The 23516-nt window shown below is 39.8% G+C and overlaps 1 protein-coding gene across 2 annotated transcripts in view; it reads right to left on the bottom strand.

Moving 5' to 3' along the window:
- Positions 1-18223, bottom strand: part of LRBA (LPS responsive beige-like anchor protein) — a 533667-nt gene extending 515444 nt beyond the window's left edge. For both annotated transcript variants that reach the window (XM_080915741.1, XM_080915742.1), the window contains exons 1-2: positions 18098-18223; positions 17320-17757 (exon numbers count right to left, since the gene is read on the bottom strand). In XM_080915741.1, the coding sequence (XP_080771867.1) occupies positions 17320-17535 (216 nt within the window). In that variant the 5' untranslated portion in view covers positions 17536-17757; positions 18098-18223. The remainder of the gene's footprint in view (positions 1-17319; positions 17758-18097) is intronic.
- Between the last annotated feature and the right edge of the window lie 5293 nt (positions 18224-23516).

The following is a 23516-nucleotide window of genomic DNA, read 5'->3' as shown; positions in this document are numbered from 1 at the left end:
ACCCATTTTAAACTCACATCTCAAGCCATATTCATAAATTAAAACCCACAGAACATGAACTCATGTTTCTCATTTTGTTTTATACCATTAATCAAACTGGAAGCCAAAAGTACAATAGAGCTACCCTGTAAGCCAGTGGTTCTCAACCTGTGGGTCATGAACCCTTTGATGTTGAAAGACCCTTTTACAGAGGTCAAATGCCAAATATCTTGCATGTCAAATATTTACATGATGATTCATAATAGCAGCAAAATTACAGTTATGAAGTAGCAAGAAAAATAATTTTACAGGTGGGGTCACCACACATGAGAGACTGAACTCAAGGGTTGCAGCATTAGGAAGGCTGAGAACCACTGCTCTAAGCCCATTCAGTCATAATTTTTTTTATATTTCATAAAAAAGGAGCAAGCATAGACAACATAGCAAGTTCCTCACTATGAAGTGAGGCTGTCTCAGAGAAGAAAGAAGAAAGGATGGAAGGATGGAAGGAAGGAAGGAAGAAAGGAAGGAAGGAAGGAAGGAAGGAAGGAAGGAAAGGGGAGTGGGGTACAGAACTTGGCCTTTACCCAGAAGAGAATTTTAGAAACTAAGTCATCAGTGGTCGGATCTTCACTTTTGATAAGCATCTATATAAGGTTATTTGAAAGAAATGGACTCAAAAAGACAGAATAGGGGTTAAAGCAGTATTTTTAATGTACGTGCAAAAAAAAAAAAAAAAGAAGAAGAAGTACCCAAACTAATATCATGGCACCAAAAATACACAAGATGGAAAAGATGACTGAATATTCAACATTGTTCACAATATTTCCACACAGCAAATTCAAATTAATGACCCAAAGTTAACGCAGAAATGTCTAAATAAATCACTATACTCAATATTGCAAAAAGAGCACCAAGTTTAAAAGTAGAAAAAATGCACTAGAAATCCTTCCATGTGGACTAAAACAATTAGAACCCAATGCTGCTTGAACTTACACACTGGCACCGAGTATCCATCACAGCAACTTAGCTAAAGGGAAAAAATCCTAACTTAAGATCTATGAGAAACAGCATCTTTTCAGTGTTCAGTGTAGTCCCTAGGCTAAAACTCACAAAAATATAGTCTTCTGTTTTCTAAGAAACTCTAAAGGCAGGAATAACAACTAGATATATTTGTAAATTATGATTTGTTAAAAAACACATTGTGGGTTCAGATAACAGGTGTTTTATAGCACTTGCTTAGCTTACACTAGACCCCAGGTTCAAGTCCAACCACATACAAAAGATAATAACGAGGTAAGAAAAAAAATCAAATCAAAAACTGGAGGATACAGGTTGAAGGAATGGGTTACCTGGCAACAAGTGTGTAGCACCCACTCAGAGAGGAGCACACCTAGACCTTAAATCATTAGTAACTCAAGAGCTAGAAAAACAGCCTTGTGGCGATTTTTGGTATTTAAAAATCATTATGTCTAATCTATACACACCAAGAAAACTTTGACTATTTCCATGTTATGTTTTGTTTTGCAAAAAATAAATGGGTTACCTGGAAGGTAAATGATTTATGCTATCAGCTCCATAAAGACAAGGCCATACCTACCTGACTCACTGCTTTACCCCCTGCACCTAAAGGTACATTGAACGGAAATGTTTACTTGTTTGGTGAAAAAAAAAGTGCTATCAAATTATTAAAACATAAAAATATAGTCAAATAGGAAAACATAAACATTCTACTTTAAAATCGTTTTCACATTTAGTTCTTTGGCTTCTTCAATTACCTGAACATTTAAGTGTTGAACCCTGATTAAATTCACACCCTATCTTGTAAGAACAATCTTGCCCCAAAATTTTGAATGGGTATAAATTTATTGAATAAATCTATCATAGAATTAAATCTTACAGGGCAGCTAGAGCTGAACAGAGAAAGCCTGACTTAGAGGGGAAAAAAAAGTAAATCAACTTCTGAAAAAAGTCATTTGAATCATAAAGACCCATGATAGAGCTTTCAACACTAAAGATGACACCAGACTTGTCTTTTACAACTAAAAAATAAGCATCGTTTTCTACTAATGTGCTCAACATGACCAACATATGAAGTAACAAAAGTGATTAGGTTTTTTTTCTTTTGCTTCCTGTGGTGGTCAAAATCAGACTCAGGTCCTCAAAGTGCTAGGCTTTACCTCTGATCTGTATATACCTCAGCTCAAATTCCAGACGTACATAATCAATGTATAAGGTCATTTCTATATTGGAAGTTAGATCTTTTTTCTTTGCTAATCTGTGCAGGTGTTTTGCCTATGTTCATGTGTGGTGCCCTTGGAGAGAAGAACGGGGTGTCAGCTCTCCTGGAATTTGAGTTACAGGCAGTTGTACATGGGTACTGAGAATTAAGGATTCTCTGGAAGAATAAGAACGCTGGACTATCTCTTCAGGCCTCTAACTAAATCCTAAGTGTAAAAATAAAAGAAAGTACAGTGCACTGAACAATAATGAACTATGTTACTGAGTCCACTCAATTGAAGTACTGTATTTACAAAAACCACAGCTTTCTTAACACACATTTTTAAGTTTTTTACAAAAGCAAACCAAAAGTAAAAACCACTGATATCTCAGGCAAACACATCTACACTAGATACGTTAAACAAGCCAGCTACCTTTCCAGGATGAGTTACAGAACTCAGTTACGTAACTGAGGGCATGGCTCAGCCGCCATCTAACATCATGGCCCATCAGCAGCTCAGTGGCTTAGAGCCCAGGCTTTCCATTTCTTTAATTAATTAGAATCTCAAAAACTCTACTTGACTAGTGTGACAGCTGAATAAGAATGTCCCCAAAGGCTCAGTTTTTAGAATTCAGAAAGTGGCAATACTTGAGACGGATTAGAAGGTATGGCCTTATTAGAGTAGGTATGGCACTGTTGGAAAAAGTGTGTCACTTGGGATGGACTTTGGGGTTTCAGAAGCCCAAGAGAGACCCAATGGTATGTGTTCCCTCCCCCTCTCCCTGCCCCTCCCCCACCCCCTCCCTCTCCCTCTTGCTTGCAGATCTAGATGTAGAACTCTCAGCTACTTCTCCAGCACAATGTCTGCCTGCCATGTATCCAGTCATGAGGACAATAGACTAACCCTCCAAGAATAAAAGCAAGCTGCAATTAAATGTTTTCCTTGTAAGACTTGTGTTCATGGTGTCTTTTCACAGCTAATGAACACTGACTAAGTAAGTTAAATTTGCTTTAAGTCAGTTTTATTGCTTATAAAGTGAATATTAAAATAAGCTTGGAACTTTGATTAAAATTGCATCCTACAGAATAAAGAACAGAATATAGCTTGGAGTGATGACTACTGTGAAGTCAGGAGGATAAGAAGTTCAAAGTGTTCCTCAGCTACACTGTGACTTCACCACCAGCCTGAGCTATGTATGTTCTATCTAAAATAAAGAGAATAATGGGAATGCAACTCCTAACAAAATTCACAGAAAAGCCTTAAGAAAAGAGAAACGTAGAAACATGCAAGCAGTGCCTGCTTAATGACTTCAAAAATCACTTTGCTTTTCCCAGTACATTAAGTGGTTGTCTAGCTATAGCCAGTGAAGAAATTGTAAAATATCCCTTTGTTGTATTAAACAATTAATTAATAATTAATGCAGAAATCTACACCTTTGATCAAGTTTTCAGAATTGTTTTTTTTTTTTTTTTTATTTTGTTTTGTTGTGGTTGTTTTGTTTTTAATGCTCACTGAAGCAAAAGACTGAATGGCAAGCCAGCATCTCGAAGTATAAGCTCCACAATTAACACCACAAAAGTAACTAACACCAAGGTGAAATCCCACTGGTAGACGCATTAGGATGATTTCTGAGAACCATTGGTATTTTGTATCAATACAATGCAGTGGACCAGTACTGTGCTGTGCCCCAAAAGTTTTGATATTTTAGTTCAGTCACGTAAAATATAGGCATTACAGTAGAAACACCAATGGCATATCATACCAGTAACATATTGTTATAAAAACTGCAAGAAATAAAGTAGAATAATGCATGTGCCAAATAGATAGCACACAGTAAGCCTCAAAAAATCTTAACTATCTTAACAACATAGGATCAACTGCAATTTAAAAGCACACCAGCCACCCCAAGATCCACAATTGAGAAGCACTTGTCCGTCGTAAGCTTACTCAGCTTACAAAACCACTCCCTTTGTAACTCTGGCAATAAGCAATGACCACCGATGAAATAAAAGCCACCAAGTATAAGGAAATTTATTCTGAAGTCCTTGGGTTTTCTGTCTATTTGAATATTAATTTCATAGTAATCTAAGAAATGAGTAGGTGATAATACCAATAATATTTTCTAAATAGTTTTGTATCATCTTCACTAATAATTTTTTCTTCTTTTGTTGTTCTATGCTTCTTTCTGTGTACTGTGTCAAGGTCTTGCTTCTGAAGCCCTGTCTAGCCAGGAATGTTACTATGTAGAACATAAAAGCTTGGCCTTGGACCTCAAACTATGCTAAGAAGAACCAAGAGCCTTGAACTTGTAGTGACCTCCCTGTCTCTGTTTCTGCCTCTGCCTCTGCCCCTAAATGATGGAACTACCACTATCCCCAGGCCCTTCAACATTTTAAACACTAATGAACAGTTTTAAAGTAGGTCCTGCTTTGTTTTAAAAATTATACTGACATCACATTTTAAATTGATTATCATATTATAAATATTGTTTAATTTTTTGGAAATTAACATTAAGTCAGCAAGTTAAAAATGATTTGTGCTTCAATATTATATGTATGTATATGTACACATATATATGTATAGACACATATATATGCAATATATATACACATATATTTTAAAAGCTGAGATACTATTTAAAGTACCAAAACTCAAAGAACATAAAAACTATAAGATTTAGTACATATATTGCTTCATAAGAGGTATTTTTTCAGTAGGGAAAAAAAAACCAAATATCTCATCAGAGGTAAAATTACTCTAAATTCTTATAGCTTTATGAGTCTCAGTGTAGTTTATAAGTGTCATACCAATGAAGTCACTATGCATTGAACAAAGATCTCTTTAGACAAGAGAACATCCAGCAATCCTAGAACTTGTGAAATAGAAGGAAGATAGAGGAATCAGGAAGAGTTCAAGGGCATCCCTGATTACAAAAGAAGTTGGAATGCAGTCTGAGCTACACAGTATCCTATCTCAACAAAAATAAAACAAGCTAAGAAATCCTGTATTCTCTCCCAGTTCAGTACAGACACACACTCACAGCCATACATGGTAACGCATGTCTCTAATCCTAGGAATAAGAGAGACTCCAAATACCCAGAAAGAGAGATTTAGAGAGAGAGAGACAGAAATAGACCCGAGGGTGGAGTAGGGGACAAAGAGTAGAAAAAAGTACCAGCCCCTATTAGTCTCTAAAACCTGGGTTTCATAAAACATAAACTACCAAGAGATTGATGGGATACATCTGGTCAAGAGAAGCCTGACAGCCAAATGGAAACACCAAAAGGCAGCAGAGACAAAAAACTCAAACGCCACAGTCACAAAATCCTAGAAGTCACTCGGTATCTAACTTCCTAAAAAGTAAGGAATGCTCTGCTTCAGGAGAGTACATTTCAATCACAGAAGTCAATTCTGGATAAACCCAATTAAACCTTTCAAAGAATCAAGAAAGATGCATACACACAATTTTTTTCATCTAAAATAAATCTTTTATTAAATCAGTTAAAAATAAATCTGTGGTAGCTGATGAGATGGCTCAGTGGTTAACAGTACTTATTGCTTTCAGGAGACTTAGCACCCATATGATATCTTACAATCATCCATAACTCCAGTCCCAGGGGATTCAATACCCTCTTCTGACCTTTGTGGACACCTGGCATGTATGCGGTGAGCACACATATATACTACAAAGACACTCATACATACTGAATACAATATTTCAAAATAAATACTAGTAACTCAGGAATTGAGGTACATTTCAATGATAGAATGCTTGCTTATTAGCATATTCTCAGTACTGGGCTCTGTCCCCAAAGCCATTTAACCTTTTTACATGTAGTTTTTAATTATAAAACTGAATACTACATATTTATGGGGCACAATGTAACTATTCAATATGAATATGCAAAGTTCAAGCATCAAACCATGGTTCAAAACATCTCCATCTCAGCTGGAGAGATGGCTCAGCAGTTAAGAGCACTGACTGCTCTTCCAAAAATCCTGAGTTCAATTCCCAACAACCACATGGTGGCTCACAACCATCTGTGATAAGATCTGATACCCCCTTCTGGTGTGTCTGAAGACAGCTACAGTGTATTCATATGAAATAAATAAAATAAATCTTTAAAAAAAATCTCCATCTCAAGTTTTGTTTGGTCTGGTTTGGTCTGGTTTGGTCTGGTTTGGTCTCGTCTGGTGTGGTGTGGTGTGGTGTGGTGTGGTCTGGTTGATTGGCTGCTTGGTTTTATCTGGTTTTAGACAGGGTTTCTGCAGCTTTGGCTGTTGTGGACCTTGCTGTATAAACAGAGCTGACCTCAAACTCACAGAAATTCACCTGGGATTAAAGGCATGAAGCACCATGCCTAGCTATCTATCATTTTTCAAAGTCTTCCTCAAGCTCTTTATTAAGTACATAATAAATTATTATGAACTACAGTCACCCTAAACTCTAGAGCTCACTCCTATCTACCTATTTAAGTATCTGTCATCCAACTGACCTCTACCCTGTACAACCTGATTGTATTTAATCACATTTAAATCTAGAATCACTAGAATCAACATTCAGGTACGAGACTAGTATGGTGGTTGAATGAAAATGGTCCTCATATTTACAAGTTTAGTCCTCAGTTAATGAACTATTTGGGAAGGATTAAGAGGTGTAGACTTGGAGAAGGTGTGAAACTGGCTTCTGAGGTCACTTGGTCTCTCCTTGTTGCCTGTGGATCAGGATGTAAAGCTCTCAACTACTGCTCCAGCCATGCCTGTCTGCTTCCTGTCATAATGGCCATAGACATGTCATGATGGCCTCTGAAACTGCACATAAGTCCTCAATTAAATGCTTCCTTTTATGAGATTCCATGGTTATGGTATCTTTTCACAGTAATACAATGGTAACTATGACTGACAATGTTTTTTGAGAGGCAATAAAAGACTACTAATGTAAAAAGAGGGGGAAAAAACTATAACAGCAGGTTATCATATGGTGTACACCTGTAATCTTTGCTCACAAAGTAATCCCAGCTACTTTGGAGGTGGAGGCTGAGGCATGAGAATCAGTCTGGGCAATTTAGGAAGACTCTGTATCAAAACAGAAACAGAAGGGCTGGAGAGAGAGCTCAGTGAGGAAATACTTACCAATGTATTAAGAGGCTCTGGGTTCAATTTCAAACACAACCAAAAAAAAAAAAAAAAAAGCAGGTTATGGGACTATTTTTAAATGAAATTCATGAGGGTCTGTAGAAATACCTCAGCAGTTTAGAGCACTTGTTCTCTTGCAGAGGAGCTAGGTTCAAGTCCCAACAGCCCATGGCTCACAATGATCCCTAACTTCAATTCGAGATGAACTGACACTGCCTTCTGAGCTTCACAGCTACCAGGTATGTACACAGTATACAAACATACCTGAAGGCAAAAACATTTATATACACAAAATAAATAAATCTAAAACAAAGTTTTTGACAGGTAAATTCATGACAATGTTCTTTTAGATGCAAAAAGCAGGCTGAGGGAACTCAAGGTTGTATGATGACAACCACAGCTGTGAAGTTAGTTGGTCAACTACTTTCTGCACAAGTAAAGGAAACTGAGTCTGGATCTCCAGCACTCATGCAAAAGCTGGGTATACCAGTACACAGCCCTAACCCCAGCACCAGAAGCAGGAAGAGAGGACAAGCAGATACCAGGCTTGCTGGCCAGCCCATGTGGCTGAAGTGCCACGTTTCAGGTCCAGTAAGAGCCCTTGTCTCAAAAATTAGCACAGAAAGACATAGAAAAACAAACCTGATGTCAACATCAGCCACCACACACTCTCAGAAACAAGCGCACATACATACTTGTAAATCTACACAGTACACACATACAAAAACCAATTAAAACGCATAAATAAATAAACAAACAAAACTAGTAAAGGATGAGTTACTAGTACCTAGGCAAAAGAGCCAGAATAGCATGACCTTATAACCCCAATGCAAGTGAGTGTAGAAACAGGGAAAACCTGAGTTTACTGGCTAGCCAGTCTGGCTGAATCGGGGATCTCTAGGTTCAGTGACAGACTCTGTTTCAAAAAAATAAAAAAAAACATACTTGAGGAAGACATCTGTTGTCAACTTCCAGCATCCGTGTGCACATGTGCAACAAACTCACATATAGGTCTATACACAGACACACAGAAACAAAGCTGAGCTATATGATGGTGCAAGCCCATAATACTAGTGCCAATGAAGGTGAGGCTGGAAAACTGTGGGTTCAAGGCCTGCCTGGGCTATATATAAGAGCCTGTTTTAAAAAGAAAAAAGAAAATTAAGGGATGTGGTAAAACTCACTGGTGCACTGCTTGCCTAGCCATAAAGAACAGGATCCCACATGAAGGAAGAAACAAATGGACAAGGAGAATGGAGGTTAAGTAGGGAGAAGGGCAGAGAAAGACAGGAGAGAGTAAGGGAGGGACATCTTTTAAATGAAATATAAAAGAAAAAAAATATCCCTCAAGGTTTATTTACATGGAATAGCCTTTGTATAAAAAAAAAAATAAGAACTAGACTTTCTAATAGTTACAATTTATTTTTTTAAAAAGATTAAGACATTTATATTTAGCCAAGTTTTTTTTTTTTTAAGGCAAAATTTGTTGTCCAGGATGGCTCCAATTTCTAGGCCCAAGGGATCAAAATCATCAGGCCTTAAGTTCCTAAGTAAAAAGGTACTAAGAGGCATGCCACTATGCACAGCTTTAGCAAACACTTTTGAGAGTGCTAAGCATTATGACAATTTCTAGAGTGACAAAGCCAAAATAATTTATGGTTTCCCTATAACAGCAGTTCTCAAACTGTGGTGGCAGTGGCTCCTTTAATGTTAAATGACACTTTCATAGAGATCACCTAAGACCATCAGATAACATAGATATTTATATTACGATTCATAACAGTAGCAAAATTATAGTTATGAAGTAAAAGTGAAAATAATGTTATGGTTGGGAGGTCACCACAACATGAGGAACTGTATTAACGGGTCATTGCATTAGAAAGGTTGAAAACCACTGCCCTCTCTATATATTATGAAGACAAAACTGTGTTTGGACACTTTAATTTCAAATACACAAAACTATAATGACTTTAAGGCCAGGCTAGACTATGTGAGACAGACCAAAAAAACAATGTATACTAAAAAGATATTTATAAAACTTAAATATACTGAAACAGTCATCTAAATCAATAAGAGAAACAAAATAGTTACCTTTTTGTTAACCCTTAATCAGAAAAAAATCCATTTTTAATTATCAAACTATTTCTCAGTTTAAAATAAAACAATTTAAGTAAGAACAAGATTGCATAATTATAAATGCTTAAACTATCAAACAAATATCTAGAAAATTATTAAGTTTTTAAAAGCTCACCTATCTGCCATTTCACTTTTATCAACATTAGCAATCCATCTAAATTTACTCACGAGTCACACAAATGTTCACACGCTTTAAACCATTTAATCTTCTTTGCAGAATTCTGAATGCCCAAAAATATCTGCAAACTGGGCACGGTAGTACATCTATGACCCCAGAGTCCAAGGTGCTGAGGTAGGACAATTACAAATTTAAAATAAATAAATAAATACATACATACATAAATACATACATATATACATACATACATATATACATACATACATACATACATATATACATACAGCTGAAAATTGCTAAAAGAATAGGCAGCTCAGTGGATTAACTGCCTTCTGAGAACCAACATAATGGCCAATGGCAAAGTGACCGTCCATGTGTCATTTCAACTCTCCCTGGCTTAGAAGACAGAGACAAGAACTCTGTAGCAAGCTGGCTCGTTAGACTAGGCAATAGGTGAGCTCTGGGTTCTGAGTGAGACCCCTACCTCAATGAATAAGATAAAAAACAAAGACTGCCCTTATCAAGTTCCAGACTTCACACTGTACATTCGAACATACATGATACATGCTCACCACACATAACATCCAAAAAAAATCACTAAGTTAAAGAAGAGTTAAATAAATGGAGAAATGTTCTATGGTCATGTACTGAACCCATATTACTCAAAATAAGCTACAGATTCACCACTCCCTACCAAAAGCCATGCTTGCTAGCTAGGCATAGTGGTAGACACCTTTAGTCCCAGTACTCAGGAGGTAAAAATAAAAACATCAGAAGGTGGGGACAGCAATTGATATGCAATCCTCAATTTCTGACATGCATACACACATATACAAGTATACAGACATGCATCTGCATGCACATGAACACACACATAGACACACAAAATCTGTAATGAAAATAGTCAAGACAGATATTTACGCTTATAGTCATCTGAGTTTCAGCAAAGGCACCAAAACAGAACAGTACTATGAACAGCTTTTTTACAAATGGCAAAGAGGCAATCAGATAACCAAGTTTAAAAAAAAAAATCACATCCTGTAAAAGTTAATTCAAAATCGGTCAGAGGATAATTAAAAGAGGGAAGAGGGAAACCATCTTAATGTCTTGAGCACAGAATATAAATATTCCAAAATTAGATGATAAAATTAAAATATACTAATGTCTGCACAACTCTATAAATAGACTTAAAATAACTAAATTATGTAAATGAAATTAATATACTGATTAATTTCATCAAAATATTTCACTGGTCAATGGTCCAATTAGCCCAGAACATTAAAGACACAGACACTCCACCAAAAGACGTGTCCCACTGTCCTGTCTGGCAACTGTACTACAACTTGAGAGGAATATACCAAACTGAAGCTAAAATCAGGAAAAGCAAAGGAGAAACAGACTGAAACTGTTACTTGAAGTCTCACCTTACCTTTGGACTCCAGATAAGGAAGTCCATAAATCCTTTTTATTGTGCTCAAAGCAACTGAGTAGAGGTTTGCTGGGTTTTTTCTTTTGTATCTTTTTGGTTTTATCAAGTTATTGAGACAGGGTTTCTCTGTGCCCCTGTGTCTCTGTGTCTTAGTCCCTGGCTAACCTGGAACTTTCTCTGGTTAACAGACTGGCCTGGAACTCAGACCTGCTTACCCCCACCTCACCGGTGTTGGAATTAAAGTCCTGTACCCAGCTACAGTTGAGATATCTACCACTAATACCAATCACAAAAAGATAACCAACAAGAATGTTTCTAGATTAGATTACTCCTAATCCATAAATGTATAGGTTCAGGCATTCTGTAGGAAGCAATCTAGATACTGGTATGACTAATAAAAACCCAATGGGTGAGTTATCTTTATACTAAAGTTCATTTAAGAGTTTGAAAAGTAACCAGCTATGGATTTATACAGTCCACATAAAATTTTCAAGTGTTATTTTTATTTGTAAAGGATTTTTTTAAAAACTAGATTTCTAGTTTTTCCCTCCAAAAACTAAGATGTGCAACACCACTGAGACTATATTACAGCAAGACAGCAATCAACTAGAATGGCTGTTGCCCTCGAAGCAAACAAAGGTTATTCTATACCATCAATAAAAACATTTATTTAATACCTAGCTCCTCTATCTTTCAGAACATAAGTTAATTGTTACAAAACAAATAATAAAATATAATATTCCATTTTTCAAGCTGTAACATTTAAATTAAAAATCAGAGGCTATACATGATGGTGGTGTTATATATCTGTAATCCCAGTACTTAGGAAAATGAAGTAGAAAAATCTCAAAGTCAAAACTAGCCTAACTAGCCTAGACTACACAGCAAGTTCTAGCTCAGTCTGGCTACATATTACATAGGAATATTGTCAATAATAATAATAATAAAATAAACAAACTAGCTGGGTGGTGGTGGCACACACCTTTATTCCCAGCACTCAAGAGGCAGATGCAGCTGGATCTCTGAAAAATTTGAGGCCAGCCTGCTCTATATAGCAAGTTCCAGTACAGTCAGGACTACAAAGAGAAACCTGTCTCAAAAACCACCAAAAAGAAGGGGGATTTGTCAACTTGACTACATCTGGAATTAACTAAAACCCAAAAATGGCAGGCACGCCCTTGAGGAATTTTTGCTTAAAGTGGGAAAATTACTTCTAATCCAGATATTTAAAGTAGGAAAACACACTTTTAATCCAGGTGTGTGTGTGTGTGTGTGTGTGTGTGTGTGTGTGTGTGTGTGTGTGTGTGTGATGGAAAAATCCACCTCTCATTGGGGCCACATGTCCTACTAGAAGCCTATATGTAAAGACATGGAAGAAGGAATCCTTTGTCTTTGCCTGCTTGCCACCATCTCACTGGTAAGTCCATTCCTCCCATTACCTTAGAACCTACTTTTTCATGATTCTGGCACACTGAACACTAGCTGAGACATGCAGCCTCATGAACTGCACAACTACTAAATTCTTCGACCTTCCATTTACAAGCAACCATTGTTGGATTGGCTGGACCACAGTTATTCTAATAAATCCATACACACACTCTGTTACACTAGAGAACCCTGACTAATACAAGATCCTATCTCAAAAATAAAAACATAAATAATAAATAAATAAGCATGAGAATTAGCCCCAGAGAGAAACATTATTCAATTAAATACCACTGAGTATATTTAGATGAATAGTAGAATCTTAAACTCTACAGCAAGTTCCTGAAAGACGCCAAAATATCAATCATTCTGTATCTACTATCTGATAAGTAAACACACAATTGAAGACAAAAGAAAATGGTTTTAAATTGCAACATGAAAAATATTAAAGTGGAGAACTTTGAAATGCCAGGATACACCAGTGTCCTATTCATCAAAATTTAACTGAAGAGCAGATTTGCAAAAGAAATTATGAGAGACAATAACTTTCAAAGGAATTTATAATAAGTTGGTCAAGCTATATGAGCAAAGTTGGGAAGCAACATTCTATAAAGCCAGATGTCTGGAACTGTACAGCCCTGCCCTACCACTTACTATCTGGACAACTCTGGAAGACAGGCTGGTTTTTTTTTAATATTAGAAACTTATTATTTAATGTGACAAATATTTAATCAGTAAAAATAAAGTAAATAAATAAGTGGGCATAGAACATGTTTTAACTGGGTACAGTAGTATGTGCCTTTTAGTCCTAGCTACTGGGGAGGCTGGACAGAAAGATCACTTTGTGTCCCTGGAGTACAAGGCTAACCTGGGCTACACACAGAGATCATCTCTCAAAACAGGGAAGAAAGAACACATGTATTTCTACTTTAATATGCCTAAAAACTGGAAAAAGTCATGATACTGTATTCTTATGTCAACTTAACACAGATTAGAGTCATTGGAGAGGAGGGAGCCTCGAATGAGAAAATGCATCAATAAGACTGGGCTATAGACAAGCCTATAGGACATCCTCTTAATTAATGATGGATGGAGGGTCCAAACCATTGTGAGTGGTACCACCTCTGGACAACTGATTCTGGAGTCCATAAGAAAGCAGCCTGAGCAAGCCATGGGGAGTGAAACAGTCAGCAGCACTCCTCCATGGCTCCTGTATCATCTCCCGCCTCCAAGTTCCTGCCTTCTTTGAGTTCATGTCTTGACTTCCTTCAATGAAGAACAGTGATATGGAAGCCAAATAAACCCTTTCCCCCACAACTTGCTTATGATCATGGTATTTCATCACAGCAACAGTAACCCTAACTAGGGTAACACCCAAAAACATAGTTGATATTATTAATGAAAACTCCATTAGAGAATAACTCTCTACAAATGAAGGTTCACAGGGCTTACACTGCTGTAATTTCATGATTTACATATGTCTCATGTTCTGTTGCTTGCTTCCTACTTTTCACAATGTTGGAAGTTTTAATTCAGTGTACCATCAAGAAAAAGTTTGTTATAACTTGCAGAGGTACATACCTATAATCCCAGCATGTAGGAGGCAGAAGCAGGAGGATTCTAACAAGTTTTCTGCCAGTCTGGTCTACACAGAAAGAGCCAGACCAAGTAAGTATACATAATGAGAACCTGTCTTAAGACAGAAAAACAGAAAGACAGGGACAGAGTCTTTGGATGGATGGATGGATGGATGGATGGATGAATGGATGGTCAGAGGGATAAACAGATGGATGGATGGACAGATGGACAGAGGGTTGGATGGATGAACACATGCTTACATGCGTGCACACCAGGCAGTGCTGGTACAAGCCTTTAATCTCAGCACTCAGGAGGCAGAGACAGGCAGATCTCTAAGTTTGAGAACAGCCTAGTCTACACAGAAAAACCCTGTCCTTTAAAAAAAAAAATGGGGTCCGTCATATGGCTCAACTGGTAAAAGCACTGGCTGACAATCTGATTTCGATCCCTAGAATCTACAAAAAGCCAGATGCCCTGACTCATCTCTGTAATCCCAACACTCCTTCAGCAAGCTAGGAGGCAAAAGAAAGAGAATCACCCCAAAGTACAAGGGCCAGCTAAACTCGACTACACAGTACAGACAACAGTAAGAGAAGCGGAAGTGGAAGGAGAAGACCGCCCCCCAAAAATCTGCCCTCTGACCTCCACACCCGTACCTAGCGAGCACACCAGCACTTACATACACATGCTCACACAACGATAAAGAAAATATGTTAAGTAAATAAGGTGGAAAGTAACTGAGGACAACACTGACGTCAACCTCTAACCTACACACATACACACACTAGTGCACAAATACATACACACACACACATACACATACATATACATACATATATACATACATACAAGAAAAAAGTTAATGATCAACTTTCTGCACATACTGAATGAGAAACCAATGATGTGAACTAAAAAATGCATTTACTCAAGGGTTTTTTTAAAAGCAATGTTGTAAAAAGCCTTTTTAAAGTTAGATAAAAAGGAATACAATCCATTGGTGGAGGGTTAGCCACGAATATTCATCAAGACCAATGACTGCTGTGCCCTGAGGACAGCAATGCCTAAGGTACAAATACCTGCTTAGAGATGACAACTACACACCAATTCATGTGACAGACATTCCTGAGAAGACTGAGCCTCAAAACCAAACTGCAGCTATCTATACATCTAACTTTTCAGTATTTTGGTTTCCTACTCTTTGAAATGGCACATATGTGTTACATTAGCTGGAGAAGAGTTAAGGCCGGCTGACCACTGCCTAGCACAGAATTGATGTTCTTCCTCGGTGCAGAATGACAACTCACACTACGTCCACTAAGAAACATTAGGTGCAGCAATATTAGACGTAACAATGAGATGAACTAGCTGGACCACCAACACCTTGATTCCCATGATTTTCTTAGAGCCCATAAGAGGTACTCTAAATGATGACAGACGAAAGGACTGCCATCGTGTCCCCTCAGCCACTGCCCACTCTACTCAAGGAGGGGCAGCTGCTGAAAAGGACATACAAAGGGCAGACTTTACCTTCTACACTGCAAGCATGCAACTATGACGGTCCTAACCTTAGACTCTGCATCAGGACCACCCTTCAGCAAACTAGTAATAAAAAATTTAGATTTTCTATACCGACAAAAAGGCAAGTGATCCTGTTTGGTTATCCACCCCAACACAGCACTCTATAAAGAATAGAAGAGTCTGAATCTTCCTGCCAAAGAATATTGTGTTTTCACACAGAAACAACTAAGTATGGACTACATCACTACAAGAGTTCTGTACCCCATCCAAAGTATATTAGGTTCAGAAAGAGAAACCAAAATTAAAATTTTAAAAATGAGTGTTTTGAGGTAAAGAAATAGATAAATTTGTGTCTCATCTGTTGAAAGTCACTGTTGAAAGTTTCAAACACACAAAAGATCCCCAAAATATTAAAGCTGGATGATGAACACCAGAGTTCACTATACTAGTCATATTATGTATATGTATATACATGAAATATATATGTATATATATGTATATGCATGAAATATATATGTATATATGTGTATATACATGAAATATATATATATATATATTTCAATAATATCTACATTTCAACAATACAGTTTTAAAATGTGTGTATTATGTGTCTATCAATGTATATCAAAAGTCACAATACAATATCTAATAAAGAAATAAAATATGGGTTAAAGTTTTATGCTTCAAAAGTAAGTGAATTTCACCTATACCCATTTTGTCATTCTAGAATCTGAATTCCAAATAACTGGACTAACAGTAAAGGCCTAATGAAGGAAATAATTAACTGCCTGGAATAAAACAAGTCTAACCTTGAAAACACAGAGGGAAAAAGGATGGCTATAAAACAGTTATTCAACTATCTCACGTTTATATCTGACACCATGCATTATCTTCTAACACTAGTTGAGTGAGAGAAGATTATTTTAAAGCCAAACTCCTCTGTGATTCTTTTAAGTTGATAAGCAACAGAAAATTAAAGTCTAAAGGCTCCACTAAATGTAATTTCTAAAACTGGAATGGAGAGGGAAAAAAAATATCTCATATCCACTTAAAATAAGTCGTTGCCCACCGCAGTATAATCAACAACTTCCAATGACCAAGTGTGTTTCACTGATGAACACAAATTTACAAAAGCACTGAGCTCATACTGTGGCGGCCTCAGGCCCTTTTCAGAATGTCATTCAATTAATTATCACAAGATAACCCTAAACCAACTCCAAAATTTAACCTTGGTTAGTTATTTCTAAAACCCAAAGTAGCCAATTTAAAAAAAATATTAATTTGCAATAAGTTAGCCTATATTAGCACAATGAATATGGGTTGTGTTTAAAGCTAACTATAGCAAAATATAGCCTAGGCAAAGACTTACATTAGCTCCCAAGTCCCAAAAATAAAAAATAAAAAAATCACTCATCTAAAATATTAAAGAGAAATGAAGGTTTAAACACATTCCAAGAGGAAAAAAGTTACATCCACATTCTCCACTTAGCACCTGGACACCCACCCACCACACCACCCACACACACATATACTTCCACATCAACACTTGCTCCCTTAGCACAAAAGTGATCTGTTCATTCAAAACCTGAAGCACCGTCAAATTTTGCATAATTCTCTTTAAACTAAAATACAAGTAATTGCTTCATTTAGGTCAAGTAGAATTTTGTTTCTATCCGTGGAAAAAGCCATTAGTTTGAGTGAAGCACATGACCCCAGCTTCGTCTTGTTCCCCAAGTCACCGAGAAAAGTATATGCTTATAAAATATTTATCTACTTACCAGGTTAAAGACAGTTTCTACAATATCCCTATTGGACACTTCTCCAACTTCAACCAACCCGGTGAGCACGGCGAATTTCATTCTGATGCCCCTGATGGGGAGCCCGGGCTTCAGAGACAGCGCACCCCTGTCCGTAGGGGTTTCTTCTTTCCCTCCACCTCCCCCGTCATCACCTGTTGGTGGCCGGGAAGGGGCACGATTGTCTTCACTAGCCATTACTAGTTCACCAGAAAGGACAAGTCAGAGAAGTCACCCTGGGCCAGCAGTCGCTGCACAGACAGGAGGCACAACACACGCAAACGCTAGAAACCAAAAAGGGGTCTCAGCTCCAACTTGACGAGAAACCCCAAAAAGCAGGAAAGTCCTTGGCGTCGCCCTCCTCCTCTTGGAGAATATTTGTCCAATCTCTCTCCCGGAGGCTGACAACAACGCCAAACCCTATTGGAAGATTAAACGTTTGTTAAATGGGGTAGGTCTGTCGTGGGATTTTTTTTTTTTTTTTTTTTTTTTTTTTTTTTTTTTTTTTTTTTAGGGAGGCGAGGGAAATAGTTACTGTCTGTCAAGTAAGTTACTAAGGACACCCCAGGGCGAGCCGGCCGCTCCTCCCGGGGCTCCGGAGCCGGTTCCGCCGAAGGCGGGTCCTCCGGCCGGCGAGCAGGTTCACTCCTCCCTCCACCCCACGCAGGTGGTGGGCACAGGGCAGGTGCACCGCGGGGGACTGTCGCCGGCGGAGGAGGGGGGACCCCCGCGACCACTGAGGTACAAAGTTTCTCCTCACCCAGAGACTCCGGCCTCCTCCGTCCTCACCCCGGCCCGGGGCGCAGCAAGACCGAGGTGGCGGCGGAGATCCAGGGCAGGAAAAGGCGGGGGAAGGGGGCGGTGATTCTCAGCGCTCGGCCCAGGGGGAGGAGTGCAGCACCGCGCCGGGGCACCTGAGCCGCGCAGAGGAGAGGAAGGGAGGTGTGTGTGTGGGGCGGGAAGGCCGGCCGGGCGCGGGCGCGAGCGCGAGGAGGGGGCGGGGGAGAGAAAGGTCAGGGCACCTGGTCGCAGCCTTCAAGTTTCCCCAGTCCGCTCCCCGGGAGCCCGCGGCTGCCTAGAACTCCACGGCTTCCTAGGCCGCCCCACCCCTGCGCTCAGCCCTTGCAAACGCAGCTACTGCGGGCACTGGAGACGCCGCGGCTCGTGCCGCTGCGGTGGCCGAGGAGGCTACTGCCACAGATCGCCGGGCCACGGCGCGCGGGACTGCCCCTGTGCCTACTGAAGCTGCTCCTCGCCGCCATGACAGCGCCGGGGGCCGCCGGGCGCGGCGTGCGCGTGCGCGAGCGCGCGGGGTGATGGTGGGGGCGAGCGGGCTGGCGGGCGGGCGAGCGCCCAGACGGAGGCGGCTTCGTAGGGGACGTGCGGCCGGGCCGGGGAACCGGGAGGGAGTTTGGGGAGCGGGGCACGCACGCGCTCCCAGGAGGTGCCACGAGGGCGGGAGCGCGCTGCTCAGGTAGGGCCCAGAGCGGCGCGCTTTGCCCTCGCTCGCGCCCGGACTCTGCCTGGGGGAGCGCGGTCTCTGGGCGCCGAGGGAACCCGCCCCGCGTTGTCAAGGTGTCCTCTTGTAGGACTTGGAGAAGGACACCTGAGGGACTCAGGAGTCGTTGAGGCGGCGGCTCTGGAGCCTCCAGGGAGCATCTCCACCCCTGAGTGAGCTCAGCTGCTGCCCGCCCGCGGCGCTGGCACTGGCGGGGAAAGCTTTCCACTGGGATGCCCTGGCAGCTGCCACGGCTCGGAGGGGAGGGACAGCGACTGGGAGGATTCCTTGCCTCGCAGCTGCCGCCCCGGCAGAGCTCTCCAACATTCTAAGGAGAAGAGGATTCATTCCTCAGACAGCTGCTCTGAGCAGTGGAGGCGGGATTCACGGGGGCCCCTGGAACTGGGAAAGGGGGTTCCTCTCAATTCTCCAGTGTGAAAGTTAAGTTTGCCTCATTATAGATGCTTTTAAAAATATACGGATGAGGGTTTGAAGCCAGTCCAAGTTGTGGTAGTCTAATACTCTTTCTCTTCACTGCCTCTTAATCCTGGTGCATTAGTAGAAAATAAAATGAGCATAGAGGAGGTAGTTGTTCAACCTGTTAGTATTCTCTGGGATAAGACTTTAAAGTACATGTCTAAAATACACCCAGGTTCCTAAAAATGAAAGTGAAGAAAAAAAAAACCGGGTGAAGTAAACAAAGTACTCTGAAAGAATCCAAAAATCTTAGATCGGTTTAAGAAATGAAATGATTCACTGGAAAAGGGATTATTTTGAAACATCCTTGAAAAATAAACAATTTTAACGATCCTCCGGACTGATTTGTGAACTTTTAGGGTTAGAGGTAACATCACTGATCTCCTGTTGCTGAAATCCCTGAAGGGAGGAGAAAAGGAAAAAGCCTCCTCGGATCTCAGTGTGTAAGTAAGGGAGTGAGATGTCCCTGCAAATTAAAAAATCATTCACTTGACCTTCTTGACCTACCAATTTCTGTTTTGAATGTGGGAGCTATGTTTAGGCTACCGAAATCATCTGATAAGATTTTGCTTCCTCAGATTTGTGCAGATAGCTTAAATTACTATATCTAGTTTATAGGCACTAATAATGTAATGATAAATACCTTCCGATTAAAGAAGCAGATGGATGGAAAGAATGAAAAAGGTCACATTCACACCATTTTCAAGTCACACAGTCTAAGATCCAGACTAAGGTGTATGTCTCATGCGCTTTTGAGATAATCGGTAATGCTCTTTTACCTGGGAAGCAAGTAGATACAATTATCTAACTATCTCAGAACAAACTACACACTTTTAAAAAAATCATTTCCCAGAACTTTCCTTAGGAGGTTTACTGCAGAAAGAAGCACAGTGAAAGCAGAAGGGGAAACTTGAGCTAGCCCAGCCCTGGTTACAGTGCAGTCCCTGTAGATTGCTGTTCAGATGGCTAAAGGTCTGCCCATCAATTCATAAGCTCCTTGATATAATAATGTATATTGTAAATGCCCTATACTAACAGGGATTGAATCAAACACTGAAGTAACCTGCTTTAATTCTTCCTGAAAGCTCTTGCTACCATTTGAAGTGAGGAAAATTCTATCATGGATATTTTGGCATGAAAACAGTTTTTCATCAGTTAGATCTAATGGAAGTTTTTCTAGTCAAAAGCCTTCACATGAGCTATCAACAGCTAAGTTTCTAGTACTGTTTGAGCTGTATCATACAAACAAGGGAGGATGGGGGGATGGGAAGATGGGGGGAAGAATGAGAAAAATGGAACAGGGGTAAGCTTTCCTCATGTAAAGCCAAATTCCAGTTTCTTGTTACCATTTAATTTTTATCTGATATATCTGATATCAATGTCTTATAATTAAGTCTGAAGATTTTTTTAATAATTTTCCTTATTTTAAGCATACATCAAAACCATAGAAAACAAAAGAGAGAAAGAAGTTGGGTATGTGGTTGGGGCCTATACTTCCAACTAAGGCTTGATGATCTCAAAGTCAAGGCCTACCTGGACAATTTAATGAAACCCTATCTCAAAAGAAAAAAAAAAGTTATAAAGGTATTGGAGGAGCTGGTAAATTGACTCAGAAGTTGGGAGCACTTTTTACCACCATTTGTTAAGAGGACTGGGATTCAGTTCCCAGCACCTCCCTGGTGATTCAACCATCTGTAACTCCAATTCCAGGGGGTCTGACATCTTCTGAACTCTGGACAACGGGCCTGCATGTGATGTGTACATGCAGGACACACACTCATGCATACAAAATGATAAAAACACTTGGGTTTTTTTGTTTGTTCTTTAAACAGTTGGGAATATATATGGCATAGTGATAAGAAATGTTTGCTCAGCGTGGTCAGGTCCTGGGTTCAGGCCTCAATACTGAGAAGAGAGGAGGGTGAATTCAGAATGGGAAGGTTTTTGCATAACTCAGAAGAACTCAGGCAAAAAGAATGTAATTTCATACTGAAATCAGGATTATTGATCTATGAACTCTTACCTACATACAAAGAAGAAAATGAAAACAGAGATGAGATGGAATTTTTTTTTTAATCAGAAGAACAATCCACCCAATTGTAACTTCTTGGCATTTTGTAAATATATAGGTTAAAAGATAACTGACAAGGGAAGTACAACCTATGTGATTGGCAATGTACCGTGAGTGCCTCTGGTTTGGAATTTTAACTATTCTTTAACGCGGTTTATGAAAGCATAGGTGAAAATTCATATCTATAACTTGCTGCTTCTTATAAGAAAGGCAGAGTCATACAGATGCAGCTGAGCATGCTTGCAGCTAACCTTCAGACTGAACACAGGGACCCCAGTGAAGGAGCTAAAGAAAGGACTGAAGGAGCTGGAAGGGTCTGCAACCTCATGGGAAGAACAATGTTATCAACCAACCAAACCCTCCACAGCTCCCTCGGACTAAAACACCAACCATTGAGCACACATTGAGAGACCTATGGCTTCAGTTACATATGTAGCAGAAGATAGCAGTGTCTGGCATCAATGTGAGAAGAGGCCTTTGGTCCAGGGAGGGCATGTTTTCCCAGTGTAAGGGAATATCAAGGCAATGGGGTGCAGAGGGTGATTAGGAGTGAGTGCACCTTCATGAAGACAAGTGGAGGGGGAGGGGAGCTGAATGGGGGAAGGAGATAACATTCCAAATGTAAATACAGAGAGTATCTAATAAAAAATGAGGGGGAAAAGGCAAACATTTTTTAAATTATTAAATTACATCATGCCTACCACCCCCTCTTCCTCCCAACTTTTCCTGTACCTCCCTCTTATTCCCTCTCACATTTAAGACTTTCTTCCTTAACCATTGCTGCACATGAAATTACTGAGTCCATTTAGTGTTGCTCATATGTGCATGTGTTTGTGGCTGGTCAAGAGAGCGGGAATTAGTTTTCTCCAGGCCTGGGCCCTCTAGCAGTTTATACAAACATTACTTTTAGTATTAAATAAAACTTCAAAAGTTAGCATTACTGACTTTTGTCTTGTTGATTGGTTGAGTTTTAGAGACTTTCTTGTTATGAAGCCCAAGCTGGTCTCAAACTTGCTCCAATCCTCCTTCGGCCTCATGGGTGCTGAGATTAAAGTGTGTACTACCACACCTCTTAAGTAATGTGAAAGTGCACACAACAGTGCACACCATCACACTTCTTTCCCATTCCTCCCAGGTTCACCCTCCCTCTCACATTTGTGCCCCCATCCCCCAAAAAGAAAAAAAAAAAAAACAAACAAAACAATAAGTCCTTAAACTCATTGGAGCATGGTCAAATTCCCAGTGGCCAGCTCCTTAAAGAGGATGACTGACTGGTACCTCACCCCGCCTACTTCCAGAACCCATCAGCTATGAAGCATATTTATCACAATTTTTAAGGACTCCCTTCAATAGCTTCATATCTGGACTGTTATTTTGGGATGGGGAATGGATGACACAGAAGCCTTCAATGTCTCTCATTCTCGGCTACGAGTCTGCAGTTATCAATACCACTGCAAATGAAGCATTCCTGCCCATAGCTGCATATGGCAACAGGCATCATGAATTATCAACATGGTTGTCTCAACATGGTTTTCAGCACAGCACAGACATCTTTCAAGTGGACCTAACCCAGAAAATAAACCATTCTTCTTCTCAGATATGTTGATGCTGCTCAGAATCAGAGTGATCATGTTATTGAGCTCTGTGTGTGTGTGTGTGTGTGTGTGTGTGTGTGTGTGTGTGTGTGTGTGTGTGTTGAGGGTTGAGGGGATTGGAGGTGCAGAACCTATGGGAGCTCAGACTACTGCCCACCACCTTGTCCTTCTTGCAAGCCACCCTGCTGGTACCTCAGGCACCATGCCCAGCAGTAGCAACTACCAGCAACACTCTTGTCTACCACAGCTGCATTTCCGTATCTCTAGTTCCGCTTCTCTCTTCCACATGTGCCGCCCATTTCATTCTTCCATCTTTTCCTATTTTACCTTTCTCATCTGAAACCTTTAATATCACCTAATAGCTTTGTGAAATCTGTTTCCAGATCCATTAAATCAGAATCATGAATAAAATACAGGCATCAAGATTTTATTACACCTCCCCAGGTCATTTGTTTGTTCATTTGTTTGGTTTTCTTTTGGTTCTGTTTGTTTTTGTTTAGCAGGGTCTCACTATGTAACCTTGGCTGGCCTGTAATTT

Source organism: Micromys minutus (genome assembly GCF_963924665.1).
Source record: "Micromys minutus genome assembly, chromosome: 4".
NCBI classification, from domain to species: domain Eukaryota; kingdom Metazoa; phylum Chordata; class Mammalia; order Rodentia; family Muridae; genus Micromys; species Micromys minutus.
Note: the sequence above shows the minus strand (reverse complement) of the source record. Positions and strands in the feature narration are given on the sequence as shown.